The following is a 15,830-nucleotide window of genomic DNA, read 5'->3' on the forward strand; positions in this document are numbered from 1 at the left end:
CAATTGCAAAACTGGCTTAGCACACTATGGGTATAGTTAAGCCCCATTTTAGAAATAAAGGCTTTTTTTATCTATTAAAAAAATCAGTTTAATAGATTGCAAAACTATAGAGTAATTTTTTAACTGGAGTGAATCTTTTAAGACTGAACTTTATTTTTTAAAAAAGCAATCTTGGGCCAGGAGCCATTTCAGAAGTGAGAAGATTTTCTTTTTATCAACCTCGACTTCTTTTTTGAGTATGGAGAATGCAAAAGGCAACAAACAGAACTCCTTAAAGAAGTCAAAGGAAGAAAAAAAGACTTGCAAATTCCAACCTGTCTCAGTAGAAGCTGAAGAGAAACAGCAGGCTGTTGGTGAACCAAGTACAAAAAGAAACTCAGGGAAGGGAACCAAACGAAAAAGGTCCGTGAAAGAGGATGAAGCTTCCTATCCACAAAAGATGGCACAATAAAAGAATAAGACTTTGGAAGAAGATACCAATTCCTCCGTTGCCCTCTAAACTGCCACCCATAAACCTGCTTCACTGAGACATCGTGAGGGCCTGGTGCCAGCAATTAAATCTGGGCACCAAAGACTTGAAATTGGAAGCATATAGGCGACTCTGTGAACATGCTTACCCTCAGCAAAAGGTTATTCCCATCACACCAGCAGAAGCCAAGATGTTGACCACAATACAAAGAAAATTAAAGATGGAAAAGTGGGAAATGACTCTGGAAAGTTCTGATCCTTCTAAAGTGACTGCTCCCCTGAGGAAGGGATGCCTGCTCTTGAAGGACTGGACAAGGTGTCAGGTGGTGTGTGGTCCATGGGCGAAGTCTTCCTGCACATAAAGAGGCTTGGGTCCAGCTACAGTTTTATGCCGGGCAAACCTGGGTTCCTGAAAAACACGGAAGAGTGTGTGCACTCTTCTTTGCTACCTGCTAGCAAATTTCCACCCCCGTTCCTGGAGGACAATATTGTTGTGCCCCAAATGTGTTCAGAGGAATAAGGTCTTGATGAAAAGCCTTCAATGAGACTACAATGCCAGGAAAAAGGATACAACTATGATTCTAATTAACCATAGAAAGGAGACTACTATCAACTCCATGATGCCACTGACCGCTGAACTCCAGGCTGCTCCACACCCTCCATGCTTTCTGCTTAGAAGAGGACGCACAGACTGGTTGGGTTCAGGTGTTACCCTCAGACTCCCAACAGTGCCTGCTGCTTTGTCTGTTGGGATACAGAGTCTTAGTTTTTAAAGTGGAAAAGTATTTCACAAATTGTCATTCATTATGATTAATAAGATGAAAAAGTCAATACTATCAAATGATTATCCTTCTGAAATAGAAGTGACCTCAGCAGCTCTCTAAAGTGGGAACTTGAGCATTGTAGAGGGGTTGAGTGAAACAATAGTGCACTCCCATGCTGGATTCTCCCTGTCTTTCTGGGGTCTGCTGCCTTCTTAGTTCAAACTCGACTGTTTTAAGACAAAGGGCATGCTGTTTTTCTCTCCACTCCCCCAAACATGTTTTTAATATACAACACAACATTTTTCGAAATTTTCTTAACCTGAATTTCTGTGATGTGTCTCTGGGATAAAAACACAGGGTACTTTGTCATTGTTATTTCCATTTGTAATTGTTTTGTACATTTTTACTGATTAAAAATGTTCAAGTCTACTTCTAAATCATAAATACATATGTTTAAAATGTATATATAAAATCATCTATTAACTTGTATGCAAATAAATGTTAATAGTAGTAAGCAAAAAAAAAAAAAGACAGAACTTTAATTTCATTTTTCTCCAAAAACGCTGTGCCCGGTCCTTTCTTTGCCTCAACTTCTTCAACAATAAGACAGATGCTAACTGTTCACCTTACATTGTTTTATGAAGATAACCTGAAACACCAAGATTGGAACTATAGGTTATTTTTAAAAACAAAGTACTGATTACTAGAACATTCTTTTAAGATTTTATTATGAAGTCTTTTCAGGATAGTTCAAGAAGACCTCAAGAAAATAAATGAAGAGTTTATTGTCTGCACCCTGCACCTACCTCTACAAGAGGTTTCTTTCTTTGTTCCATATTTGATATTGAATATAATTTAGTGTGACAAATTAGATCCATCAATTCAGAGGACTGTAGTGGACCTGAATACTGTATTTTGCCGTGTATAATGCGCACTTGTTTTGCCCAAATTTGTGAGGGAAAATAAGGATGTACATTATACATGGGTAATAGTAATTCCTTAGCTATATAAATGTTTTTAATTATTTTACTTATGCTTATGAGTTAAAATAGTGTAACTCTAGAAATCAATAATGATACCCATATGCAAAATAATACTCTGGAATATGATAATCGGTTTTGTTGAACTTACAACGAACTTGCAATGATGAAGAGTTCTTGGCTTTCTACGATGCGTAAATATCATAAACTTGTTACCGGTACATAAAATTTCTTGTACCTTGTGTCTGTTCTTGTGTTTTGTAATTACGTATAAAATGTCTTGTACCATAATATGTGAAAAAACAAATGCTGAAATTCCTTTATAATACAAAAAAACAAGTACGGTGGTACCTCAGTTTTCGAATAATCCGTTTTGGAAGACTGTTCGAGTTCTGAAACGTTCGAAAACCGAGGCTCAGTTTCCCATAGAAAGTAATGCACTCAGAGGAAGCGGCGTGACATGTTCAACTTTCGAGATGTGTTCAGGAAAACCGAAGCATTTATTTCCTGGTTTATGGTGTTCGTCAACCGAAATGTTCGTCAATGCAGACGTTCGAAAACCGAGGTACCACTGTACCTAAATGTAAACAAATAAAACTTTGAATTGAAATATTAAAACGAAAGTTCTTTTTCTCCTGAAAGTTTGAGCCAAAAACGTGGGAGCACATTATACACTGCAAAATATGGTATATTCTTTATCATTTATAAACTAATCCAATGGCACAGACTGTGAGATCATTGTTTATATTAGCATTTCTCATTTTTGATCTTGAGATACCTTTATACTCTTAAAAGTTATTGAGACCCTAAAAGGCTCTTACTAATGTGCATCTGTTGATATTTATCATATTAGGTATAAAAACCGAAAAATTTAAAAAATATTTATCAATTCATTTTTTAAAACCCATTATATATTTACATAAATAGCATATTTTGATGAAAAACAACTAGTTTTCTAAACAAAGAACATTTGGTTCTCACAACATTGGTTTACATTTTTGCAAATCTATTTAATTTTGGTTTAGTAGAAGAAAGCTGGATTCTCATATTTGTATCTGTTTTCAATCTGCTATGATATATTGTTTTGACTGAAGTATATTAAGAAAACATGGTAGTTTTGACCTTACAGACCCTCTGAAAGGATCTTGGGGAGGCCTCCCTCCTCCCCCCGCCCCCACACCAACAGGTTCCTGTGGACCACACTTTGAAAACCACTGGTTTACAGGAAAGTCCAGTATATTGTCACTAAATTGTCAAGAGTGTTCATACCCTTCAAACTATAGTGGCATATTTCCTGGAATTTGATAGATGTTTAAAACGCTGAGTTGCAATATTATAGTAATATTCTGGAGTGCTAACTGAGGACACCGTCTTTGCTTCTCTTTCTCTAGGTGACCTAGTGATTCTTGATGGCGCTCCTACTGCTGGCTGGCTGCCGGGCCGAAGCTGCTGGGGTGCCCGGGGCTTCTTCCCATCTTCCTGTGTCCGGGAGCTCTGCCTCTCCTCACAGAGCCGGCAGTGGCACTCACAGAGTACCCTGCTCCAGATTCCTGAGTATTCCATGGGACAAGCCCGGGCACTGATGGGGCTTTCTGCTCAGCTGGATGAGGAGCTGGACTTCAGAGAAGGGGATGTGATTACCATCATTGGAGTTCCTGAGCCGGGCTGGTTTGAAGGAGAACTAGAGGGTCGAAGAGGCATTTTTCCAGAAGGTTTTGTAGAGCTTTTGGGGCCTCTGAGGACTGTGGATGAGTCGATAAGGTCTGGAGATCGCGATGACTGCATTATTAATGGTGAAGTCGATACCCCTACAGGAGAAGAAGAGGGGGGCCCAGAAGAGGAGGATGAGCAACCAGGGACCTATGGAATTGCTCTCTACAGATTCCAAGCCCTGGAGCCCAATGAGTTGGATTTTGAGGTAGGCGATAAAATCCGGATTCTGGGGACCCTGGAAGATGGCTGGCTGGAAGGATCACTGAAGGGCAGGACAGGCATCTTTCCTTACAGGTTCGTAAAGTTATGTCCTGCAACAAGGGTGGAGGAAACCATGGACCTGCCACAAGAAAGCAGCCTTACCAAGGTCTCTGAAACATCTTTGGAATGCCCAGAGAATTCCTTAGTAGTGGAGGAAAAAGGACATGAATCTCATGCGTATAAAGCAGAGAAGTCCAACTTCGTTATTTCTGAAACATCCACTTCTTCCCCGGATCATCTGACCTCTGAGTGTGAAGTAAACAAAGTGTCTCATCGGGATGAGGGCACCTTTGGAGAGCCCCCAAGAAACCCAGGCATGGGGCACGAACAGCCTCTTGCCAGAGACTCTTCCACGAAGGACCCTTCCCAGGTAGTCAATGGTGTTTCTTCCCAACCCCACGTACCTTTTCATTCCCAATTGCAGAAAAACCAGTATTATTCTAGAGCAGGAGGGAGCCACCCAAGCTCAGAGCAGTTCTCTGATCCTGTTCCTCTAGAAGCAAGGACTAGAGACTATTCCAGCCTACCTTCCAGAAGGACATACTCCCAGCCGAAAACCCTCAAGAAGCCAGTGTCTCCTCTTCACAGCAGCCTTTCTCTTTCAGCCCCTGGGGTGGTCAGACCTAGTCAGTTGAGCCCTCAGCTCCAGGGCATGGCAAGATGTGCTAAAAAACACCACACACCCAAAGAAAAAAATGCTTCCTGCTTTTGTTCTGCCTCAGAGAGATCAGAGATGAAGCCTGGTCTGCAAGACAAGGCGCCCTCCATGGAAGCAGTGGCACTTCCCCAGGGAGAGGGCAACATTGATCTGGATTTGAAGTTGACACAACAGCTGATAGAGTTTGAGAAGAGCTTGTCAGGGCCTGGCACAGAACCAGATAAAATTTTACGCCACTTTTCAATCATGGACTTTAGCTCTGAGAAGGATATTGTTCGGGGTTCCTCAAAGCTCATCTCCCAACAGGAGCTGCCCGAGAGGAGAAAAGCCCTAAGGCCACCGCCACCCCGTCCCTGTACGTCAGTGTCCCCTTCTTCCCATTTGCTGGTGGACCGGAGCCTGAAACCCGAACCACCCTTGGCAGTGCGACCCTCTCGCCCAGCTCCCCTGCCTCCCTTGGCACAGCAGAGAATGAATGTGATACCCCCCAAGCTCCAAACCTCTAACCATCCTAGCTGTGAAACCCTAGAAAAGGAGGCCCCTGAGAGTATGGAAAAAACTTTGGACCAAACTTCTCAGTGTCCCTTAGTATTGGCGAGGATTCAGGAAGTGGAACAAGACTTGGAAATGTATAGTAGAGCTCAAGAAGAGCTAAACTTAATGCTACAGGAGAAGCAAGAGGAACCATTAAGGGCAGAGACCCTTGAGAATCTTGAGTTTTATGAGATCAACATCGAAAGTTTGAATATGGAACTCCAGCAACTTAGAGGTAAGTGATGAGGAAATAATGTTCTTGTTTCTTGACACCCATACGTCTAAGTAACAGCCTGCCTATGATTTTTAGGGATATGTTACCATCTTTGATCGACAAAATATGGTTTGCTTTTTCATTACCTAATTTCTTAATCTATCACCACAGTTAGTCTGCTCTGTCTTGATGTATCCTACGACCATTGTGGCCTCCTGACTTTGTTTGCTCAAGTAAAGCTCAAACCTCAGTGGCATTTATATATCCCACACTGCTGTGACATCCATTGCAGTCTTGCAGACGGGAAGTCCCCAGATTTAACTTTCTTTAACCAGACTCTGCTAAGGACTGAAGACTTCCAGGCTAAGAGCCATGAGAAAACTGCATCTTCTATCTTTGTGGTTGTAATGACGAGCGGGGAAAAGAAGGAGGAGGGACACACGCTAGAATGGGGCTAATTAATTTATTTTGCAATATCTAATAGCAACAGACAAAGGCAATTAATAGAATATGCTAACGTCAGAAAGTAAAGGTCGTTAAGACTAAACTATATACATTGATAACAATGTCATGTCAAAGGAATATACATACATAGAAGTTTAAGAGATCCCAACATATGTTTACTATTGATCAAAAATCACTTGGCTAAATACACAAATAACCTCAGTAAGGAGTACCCAAAAGCAGTAACAAGCTCTATAGGATACTAACTATTCCAGTAGATGTCAAAAGCTCACCAAACCGGGGGAGAGCAGCACTGGAAAAGTCATAAATCAAAACCTTGCCAGGTCTGTAGCTGAGAGAAACTCAGGAGTCTCCCACACCCCACACTGCTGCTTGTTAGTTCCCAAGAGTGCTGCTGCTGCTGACGTTGTTGTTAGAAGTTAGGACGTCTTCTGATGCTATAAACTGCAAGCTGCATATAAGTTTTCAGGGTGTTAACAATCTGAAGAATATTGCTGCTGTTGCCGTTGTTGCTGTTGTTAGAAGTCGAGGCGTCTCCTGAGGTTGTAAGCTGCAAGCTTCATACAAGTTTTCAAGATGCTAACAAGTTCTCAAGAAGGCTAACCATGGGGAACAACACTGGAGAGGCTGGGAACCAGCCAGGCCTCACCAGGTCCGCGGCTGGAAGTCAGGACATCCTCTGGTGTTGTGAGTTGCATGTTGCTGGAAGTCTTCAAAATGTTAGAATGATGAGAAATCACCAATGACAAATGACCAAATGACGAAATAATAATAATTATTACACTGCCAACTGAGGTCTGTCTTATATATATATCTTTTCCAAAAATGTACCTTAGAGCCAGGCTCTTTGTTCCTTCTTCCCCCTCCGGGCATGGCCAGTTCCAGGAGGGTCTGGCAGTTACTGATATGAATGTTGCCCGTCCGACCGAAGGGCCAGTTCATCCGGATAAGCAATAGCTATTGTTCTTGCTTGGGACCATCAGCCCAAGGTCTTCTAAAGCCTGGCAACGTGCTTGTCATGTCGTCCTGATATAACTTAGCTACTTCTTTACTTCATCTGTTGATGTGGGTGAAACAGACAGAACAAAGAGGGAATTCTCTCAACCCCTGAACAAGAATTTCTTTAACCAACTAAGCTAGCCATCACCTCACAACACGACAGAATAACAAACATCATCTCATATCTCTCCTACTCGAGAGAATAAGACCAAACAGAGAAACAACCTCATCCCATGTCTCCCCTGCTCAGGAGAATGAGACCAAAGGGGAAATTTACTCAACCCTGACCACAGCACAGAAATCACCTCACATCCAAGAACAGATAAAAGTTAATTAAGAAAAGCTGACATCAACCAATGAAGGCAAATTTTCTTCAACATCTTCCCTACAGTGGTCCAGAGACTACATCTCAGTAATAATAGCTAATATTTATTAACTTATTATTAGCCATTGTTATCATTTGCTCAACAAAGACTCTTCACAGCCACCCTGAAGGTAATTCATACGGCTACTTTATAAGAGAGGAAACTAAGACTTGTAGAGATTAAATAACTTGCCAAGGGAGCATGGGTTTGAGCTCATGTTTTCAACTACTCCAGGTTACTGCTTCCTATTTTGCATATTCAAAAATTCAAATTCTGTCCCTTAATTTGGGGGTGACCAGCCTCCGGAGCGTTCATTCGTATTCACCAGGCTATCAGGAGAAATAATTTACAAAGTAGGAAGAGTTAAGAGAGTGAGACAACAGCAGTTGGTCTAGGGCCCAAGCGAACATGACTGCATGCCACATTGGCATGTGTGCCAGAGAGCTCTGAACCTACATGTCACCAGCAGAATGAATAATAAAAAGTAATTTGTGGGTCTAGAAATTGCAGGATACTAACAAGAGATAAAAGCAGGAGAATGGTGGCTCAGAGAGACTGGATCAAAATGGCAGACCAAGTGTACATACCTACTCCCCTTGTCCTTTCGATCTCTAAAAGTGAATAAAAAGACAATACAAAATTCCAATAAGAAAGGATTACCAGAAATCAAGTAATTTTCTGAAAAATGGAAAGCAGATGGTATTATAGAAAGAGGAAGCCTTTATCTAATATATGCTCAGGAGAGGACTGCTACGTATGTGGGCACAGCTCTGAGGGAACTCCAAACTCAGAGGCGTGGAAGTAGGAGGGGGTCCTAGAGCGGGTTCAGTGGGATGAATTGGGAACTGGCTAGGCCACTGGGCCCCTGGGCCTCTGGGTCACTTGCACCAAACAGGAGCAGCAGCGTTTCCCTCAAGGTAAAGCACGAAGATGAGTGCTTGGACATGTCCTCCAAGAGGTGTTCATTTAACATGAGTACCTGAACTCTTTGGGGAATGCCAGATACTTTGGTGATTGCAGAGTGCCTTGAAAAGAATTCTAAGGGAACTCTGGCTCAGCACTGCATCCCCAAAGCCATAGCAAGCCCCAGATTCTCCATCGTCTTCTGTACGTACAAGTTTCAAGATAGAAACTCTTCTTGCTTTAGATATACAGGTGGCAGAACAAAAGTCTCCCAGATTCTAGGTAGCAAGAATTTCTCAGTCATGATACTTTTTAGAATTAATAGTGTTCCACAGAAATGTGGTCTTCTATCTTTAAGAACACCATGCCATGTTTTTAAATGGATATTTAAGTGGATTAATGGACTGGTACAAAATGATGAAATTGATATTCTTTTTTTTATTCACCTGGTCTTCTATATATCAGGACTAATTTAATAATTCAGTCAATGTTCTAACTATGTGTTTTGTAATTCTAAAAGTTTTAATACCATGAAAGACCTACAGTAGATGGGTAGTGTCTTACTCACGAAGACTTTATTTGAATCCACCAAGTACAGCATTGGCTATGTTAATATTGACTTGATTGATGGTCAGTAGGTGTATTTTTATATCCATTGGAAATATGAAATTACTTATTTCTTGCAATCACTGACAATGCCTCTTAAGATCATCTTTTTCTGTCTTCATCAAAAGTATATCCAACAACAACAACAAAAAAAGTATATCCAACATTATAAGCAGTTTCTTGAAAGAGGAGGAAATTAATCAGTTTAAGCACGAAGACTCTATCCCTCCAATTCAGTTCTGTACGATCTCTAATCTTAAAGTTTAAGGCCTAAGATTTAAAGAGCTTTCGGTACAGCGTTTATCTAATTCTGACTGATATTTTCAGTTGTTTGTATGCCTCCTGATGAAAATTTAAGTCTACTGAGAAGGTGGATACTGTGTTATTAGTCAGTGTCTTGTTTCCCATACACCTGGTGTAGTGTGCTATAGGCGATAGACTCATTAAATACTCGATGCATTGAATTTGGTTTAACTGAACACAATTGAATTGAAGTTGCCTGCCCTACCTCCCAGAGCTTTCAAAGATCTCCTACTTTGTTGTTACTTTGAACTTGGACTACTAGGTGGACTGGAGACTGTCAGAGCAGAGATGTCAGTGAGATATAGTCAACGGGTAGCAAAATTATCCAGTTCTGTGCCGGACCCATTGGAGCTATTGCTTCTTATTCAACTCTTTCTCCTCCTCCTCCTCCTCCTCCTCTTCCTCCTCCTCCTTTTTAAATAAGAAAATGTATGGGCATACACCTAGTGTGCTTATCACATTGTAGGCATTTAATAGGAGTTTGAAAAATTAGAAGAAAATATAATTAAGAAGTACTTCTAATTTCAAGACTTAAGTATAAGTATGAATCTAGTTAGAGCAACAGGGAATGCACTGAATGAATTAAATTTAAGTATCTGATGATATACAGATGTCCATGCTAGTTCACACCTAAATATAAATAGCATTTATACCGTTCTTCATATTGCTCCTTCTTAAGACTCTTTAATTATGAAGTCATGAGGACTCATTTTCTAGAAGCTCTACTTTTTTCCCCCCAAAATCTGATGTTACCTTTTATAGTTTCCTGTTTCCTGCAGGTATCTTTCAGCTTGTTTTTTTATTTTCTTTACATATGGTAAGAATAGTTGTTTTACAGTCTGTGTGTAATAATTCTAAGATATTAAGTCTTAGTGGGACTATTTTTGATGTCACACTGTTCTCAATAGTGTGGTCTAGACTCCTATATGTCTAGTTATCTTTTATTGTGTGCTAGTCATGGTATTTAGAAAATTTTAAAACCTGAGAGGAGGGCACCTGACTCCAGAGAGGATTTGCATTTGTTTCTGTCATTTGTGGTCAGCTATTCCCAAATTCCCGAAGGATAGTAATCTTTAGGACTCAGGAACAAGAAATTGGAATTCCTGGTAATTCCTAAAGTTAAAAATTATTCTGTATTTTTTTTAAAACCCTTCATTTACATATTCTTAAATAATAATAGTTATAATAATAGTCAATAGTGAATAATTTTCCTGTGTTAGGATTATACTAAAAGTTTCAGAGATTTTATATATGTATATATAAGAAATACATATATGAAATACATTCATAACTTACTATGAACCAAAATATTATGACAAGATTACATATTTTAAGTGTTCTGTGCCTAATAACAGACTTTTAAAACATGTTTTACTTTCTACTTTAAAATAATTTTAGATTTATAACAAAGTTACAAAAACAGTAGAGTTCCCATATGCTCAGCTTCCCCTAACCCTAACTTCCTACATAACTATAAAATATTGAAATCAGAAAATTAACATAATAGACATTTGATAATATAAAACATTTAAAGAAGGGAACATTAACACAAAATAATTGTTAAATAAAAATCATTTTTTAATTATAAAATAAAACCACAAGTATTTAGTATTTAAAAATTAAACTACAATGTTAAGTACACAAAGCATTAATTGCCCTATCTTTGTTTTGTGACTAATATTTCAGATATAGAAAAAAGTTTGCATTTTGCGTGGATGTTGGTTGAATTGCTCAGACTGTATCCAAAAGCATCTTCAGGTGGGGCTGTTAGGATATGTGATTCTTTACGTAAGCTCTTTTTATTATTCTTTTAACAATGAAAATACTTTGTCTACTTTTTCTGATTTTGGTTTCACCATTGAAATTGATACTGTTTTTGCTGATTCAAGTTTTAGACAATAAATTTGTGACAGTATTCACGTCTTCTGTTTGCATTTATTCTGTTAAAATATTTACAAAGAGCTGTAACATACAGCAAATAATAAACACTGGAAAACACTGGGCAAACATTTGTGGGTAAAATTCAAATAATGGAACATTTGTCTCTCTGAGCAATGTTTGACAACACTACACAGAATCAAGTGTCAGAACTGCCAACTTGACTTATTTTGCTTCTAAAACTTGATATTTCTTGGACCATCACTTGTAAGATTTGTGTAAAATATACTATGGAAATAGCTTATTAATATTTTATTTGCAAGAATGACTCACTGTTAGCAACACACGCACACACCATAGCAACAGCTACAAACGAAACTAACTGATTAGATTTTGATAACTTCTCTCCTGTGTACTCTTGTCCTGGTTGAACCTTAATCTTTTACTTGTGTGTCAGTATTTTCTGCTCTGTTTTCAACTTGACATGGGTGGATTCCTTTAAACTAGTAAAATCTCTACATTTATTGTTAAGTTTTGTTCTCACAGGAGTATTAATAGTATTTTCTCCTGGTTTCCAGATTTCTCAGCTGATTTTTCTTAGGGTTTGGAAACACATAAATTCCCCCAAGAAATGCTGAAAAGGAATTCCCACATGGAAACACCAGTCATTTTCAGTCCAGTTCCACCTTAAACTAATTTCAAGTCTTAAAGGTCCTTGGACGACCAAGGACCCCAGCTGTAATTTTGCAAGAGAGCTGGTCCAATTCCGATGTTCACCCTCAGAAGTCCTTTGGAATCTTAGCTTATTACATAAAAGGTCTCCTTGTAGACTCCTCACCTTGCAGCTCTGGTTTTGAGCTTTGGGCCCCTTCTTCCCAGGCCATTGAAACGCAAGTCAAGTAGCAAGTTGGTTTCTGGAACTGACAAGCACCCTGGGGCAATGCAGTTTTTGTGGTTATTTACCTCTCTGGGTTCTAGTTTTCCTTTTGGTTTTGCCCTGTATGTTACCATCTTGTTAGTGTATTTAAGATTTTTTTAATATTTCCTCTAACTTATTAAGCAATTTATTTATTTCTGTAAGAGGGTTGGTCTAAATAACCTAAACTTCAATTATTGGAAATAGAAAATATTAGTAGTTTTAGATAAGCCAGGGTTTGGCTCTGACTGAGAATTAGGAGTTTCAAATTTGGAATTATTATGTAGAGTCAGGGTAGAATATTAGCAGGCATTTAGGGTCATAGTGTGTTGGGGAATGAAATATCACTTTGCAGGCTTCAGGATGGTACTTGGGCCATCCACTCATTCATCTAGCAAACATTCGCTGAGTTTTACCGTGTGCCAGGCACTGTGCTGAGAGCTGGGGTATACCCCTGTACTAGACATAGATATGCTCTCTGCCTTCAAGGAGTTTCTGGTCACATGAGTTGCTAATTAATAAGTTAAGGTCCATACCTAAAACACAGAACCTTCAAATTTGGTAAACAGGTTGACTTCTAAAGCAGTGGGAACACTCAGGGTTAGTCCGCAGACTTTCAGATTTCCCAGTACAAGTTACGTTTGGAAACCCTTTTTAGGACTACCTACTACCCTGAGAGAATCTCATTTTAGCATATCATACTCCTTTTCTGTCGTAGGAGAAGTTCACATGCCAGGCTCTGACAAATACTCAGGTTGTGCATTCATTTCTTTATTTAGCAAGTATTTCTTGAGTATATACTATGACCCATGCACTGGCTGAACATTGGTAATAAAAAGGACGTAGTCATTGGTAGGCATAGCTTCATTCATATTTGTGTAGCTCTAGTGCTCATATGGATATTGGCTTCTATATTTCATCACACTGTCCGTCTTGCTGCCTTTGAATCATAGCCATAGTTACTTCTGGTGTGGGCCAGGGCTCTATTGTTCTAAACCAGTGGATGGTAAACTGTAGAGTGAATCAGCCTCTTCTGCATCAGGAAACTTGCCCCTAAACTTTTCTCTTCCCTGTAAGGGAATGCCAAGAGGAAGGTTGAACAGAGACTCTCAAGGTAATTTTTAATTTTAAATGATGATTACAAATCAAATCATAATATGTTTTTCAGGAAAGTAACATTTTCAGCAAGATATTGGGTAGGCTCTAAGTAAGGCCCACTAAAGAGAGCCATTAGACTAACCAGTTGGAAAATTACTGATATAGAACAATAACATCTTTATACTAAAGCGGTGTGCAATATTCTAGACGCGTTATAAATTTTGAAAATGTGGTTTTTTTATATACAGAAGCAAGTTGTTATTCTGAAGACTCCTTGGAATGCTTCAGGTTTACGAATTCTTTCTCAAACTAGTGAAAGATAATAGAGTTAAATAGCCAAATTATTTTGTGGTCATTCAAGATAAAGGTTTATGTAAAAGAAATAATAATCTTCTTTCTAGTTTGTCAGTACATGAGGAAAAAGCAAGTATCCTCAACTGTAACATCTGGTTTGGGGTGTTGTCTTGGTAAAAATTAGCTCAGTTACTTCTAATGGACTTTATTTTGGTATAAAACATCAACATAGTCAGAAGCCATTACTCGGCTGTTAATTCCAGACAGAAACTAGTTTTCCTTTTAGGATAGGAGATGGGCTTAATGTATGCCAAGAAATGAAGCTTGGAATGGGTAACTTAGTTATAATTAACCTGTGATTCACTGTTCCTTGTAGTATGGTTTTGCGAATATGAGTATTTCCTTACCCTCAGCTCCAGACAAAGGGGTGGAGAGACTGGAACAAATCCAGGGACTTCAAGTATTGGTTTCAGATTTCACTGAGGCTTTGCAGTAGGTAAGTGAAAGGACCTATCTCTTGTTGGCATGGGACCCCTCAGCCACAAGTGTTCATGCCACCACGCCTCTATCTGAGTGTGCTGCTTCCTTCCACCGTTCAGTTTACCAGATATAGCGAGACCCAAAAAACTAAGAACTCTGGGGCAGTCATTTAGTCAACAAATACTACTGAGCTCCTACTATATGCCAGGCAGTGTTTTGGAGTTACAGCAGTGATCTCTGCCCTCATGAGGAGAGAGAAACAAGATGTAAAAATAGGAGTATGTATTAGAAGGCAAAAAAATCTGTGGAATTGGGGAAGACCTCACTGAAAAGTGACATTTGAGTGAAAAGCTGAATGATTGTAGAGAGCCAGCCCAGCCATTTTGGGGGCTATGACTTGTTCCAGGAAGATAGAACAGCAAGTACAAAAGTGTGCCTGTTGTTTGAGGACTAGCAAGGAAGCCAGTTCAGCTAGAGCAAAGGCATGGGCTTTGTAGTACACCATTTCGGGTCTGACAAGAAGCCATGGGAATATTTTGAGCAGGGCTGTGATATGATCTGTCACTCAGTCTGCAGTCACTCAGTCTGCAGTGCTGTGAATGGACAGGAGAGATACAAGAACAGAGGCAGAGAAACCACTTAGGGGGCTGCTGCAGTGATCCAAGCAAGAGATGATGGCAGCTTGGTCCAGAATGGTAGAGTAGAGATGATGGGAAGTACTCAGTTCTAGGGATGTTTTGGATTACAGCCAGTAAGACTTGCTGGTATTGGATTAGATATAAGGTATCAGAGAAAAAGAAGAGTCAAGGATGACCCTGAGGATCAACTGCAAGGATTAGAGCTGCCAGTAATTTCTCAGTTGATAGTGAAGACTGCAGGAGAGATGCTGGTTGGTGGGGCGGGTGGGAAAGGGCAGAGGTTAACAGCTCATTTTTGGTTATGTTGAGTTGCCCCTAAGACATCCAGGTGGAGGTACTGATTAGACAGTTTGATATACAGGCCAGAGTTCAGGGAAGAGGTTAGGGCTGGAGACATAAATTTGGGACCAATAAATTTGGACAGCTCTTAGACATTAGTCAAAGCCATGACATTTAGTGAGATTACTTAAAAAAAAAAAAAAAGGTATAGAGAATAAGAGAAGACGTCCAGGGGCTGAGCCTCACCGTGCACTGTCTGGAAGATAGGAACTGAAAGAGTAGGGCAGTGGCAGTAATTATAACTAATTGAACACTTATTATTTATTGCCAGTGTGCTAGGTGCTTTTATACACTTTTCCTAATCCCCCAAATTGCCCACATTTGACAGATGAGAAAACTGAGGTATGTCCAAAGTCTCACAGTTAGTGTTTCAGAAGCAGGTCTCTTTCACTGCAGGGACTTACGTACTTCCTCACTGTGCCACACTGTCATGTTAGCGTGTTTTGACTTAAAGAGGGACTGCTCGATCTCTGAGACTGCGTGCTAGGAAGCAAAACTTGAAAAAAATCAGATAAATCTACACGTGCTCAAGAAAGAGGGATCTCAACTGCCTCTTGCCAGCTTACTTCCAAAATAACTTAGGCCACTCATATTTCTTAGTACTCTCAACCATTGAAGCTATTTGTGAGATTACAAATATCCATGGATTTAAGGGCATGTATGTATGCATTGCATGGTTTTATTAGGTTGGTGCAAAAGTAATCGCAGTTTTTGCAATTATTTTTAACCTGTAAAATGCAATCACTTCTGCACCAACCTAATAAACTATTTAATCCTTCTTCACAGATATACTTTTGATTGCTAGGTTATCATGAAGTTACTCAATTTTCCAAAATGTTTACCCATTCTGCTAGTAACATCCCCAAGCTTCTGAGTTTCAACTTTTCTATTTGAACCCTCACTTAACTCGTATTTATGACTCTTTTAATTCATCCTAAGGTTTAAACTCTAAAA

General features: G+C 39.5%; 1 protein-coding gene and 1 pseudogene across 2 annotated transcripts in view; both read left to right on the forward strand.

The window, feature by feature from the left end:
- The window catches only part of DNMBP (dynamin binding protein), a 92,789-nt gene that overhangs the window by 34,100 nt on the left and 42,859 nt on the right, over positions 1–15,830 (forward strand). The window contains exon 4 of the mRNA XM_081075069.1: positions 3,604–5,613. Within this exon, the coding sequence (XP_080931195.1) occupies positions 3,604–5,613 (2,010 nt within the window). The remainder of the gene's footprint in view (positions 1–3,603; positions 5,614–15,830) is intronic.
- Positions 239–1,013, forward strand: LOC308508023 (developmental pluripotency-associated protein 4-like; annotated as a pseudogene). Its single transcript has one exon. The product of its transcript is annotated as a developmental pluripotency-associated protein 4-like (transcript).

The sequence above is a fragment of the Rhinolophus hipposideros genome, assembly GCF_964194185.1.
Source record: "Rhinolophus hipposideros genome assembly, chromosome: 15".
In the NCBI taxonomy this organism is placed as follows: domain Eukaryota; kingdom Metazoa; phylum Chordata; class Mammalia; order Chiroptera; family Rhinolophidae; genus Rhinolophus; species Rhinolophus hipposideros.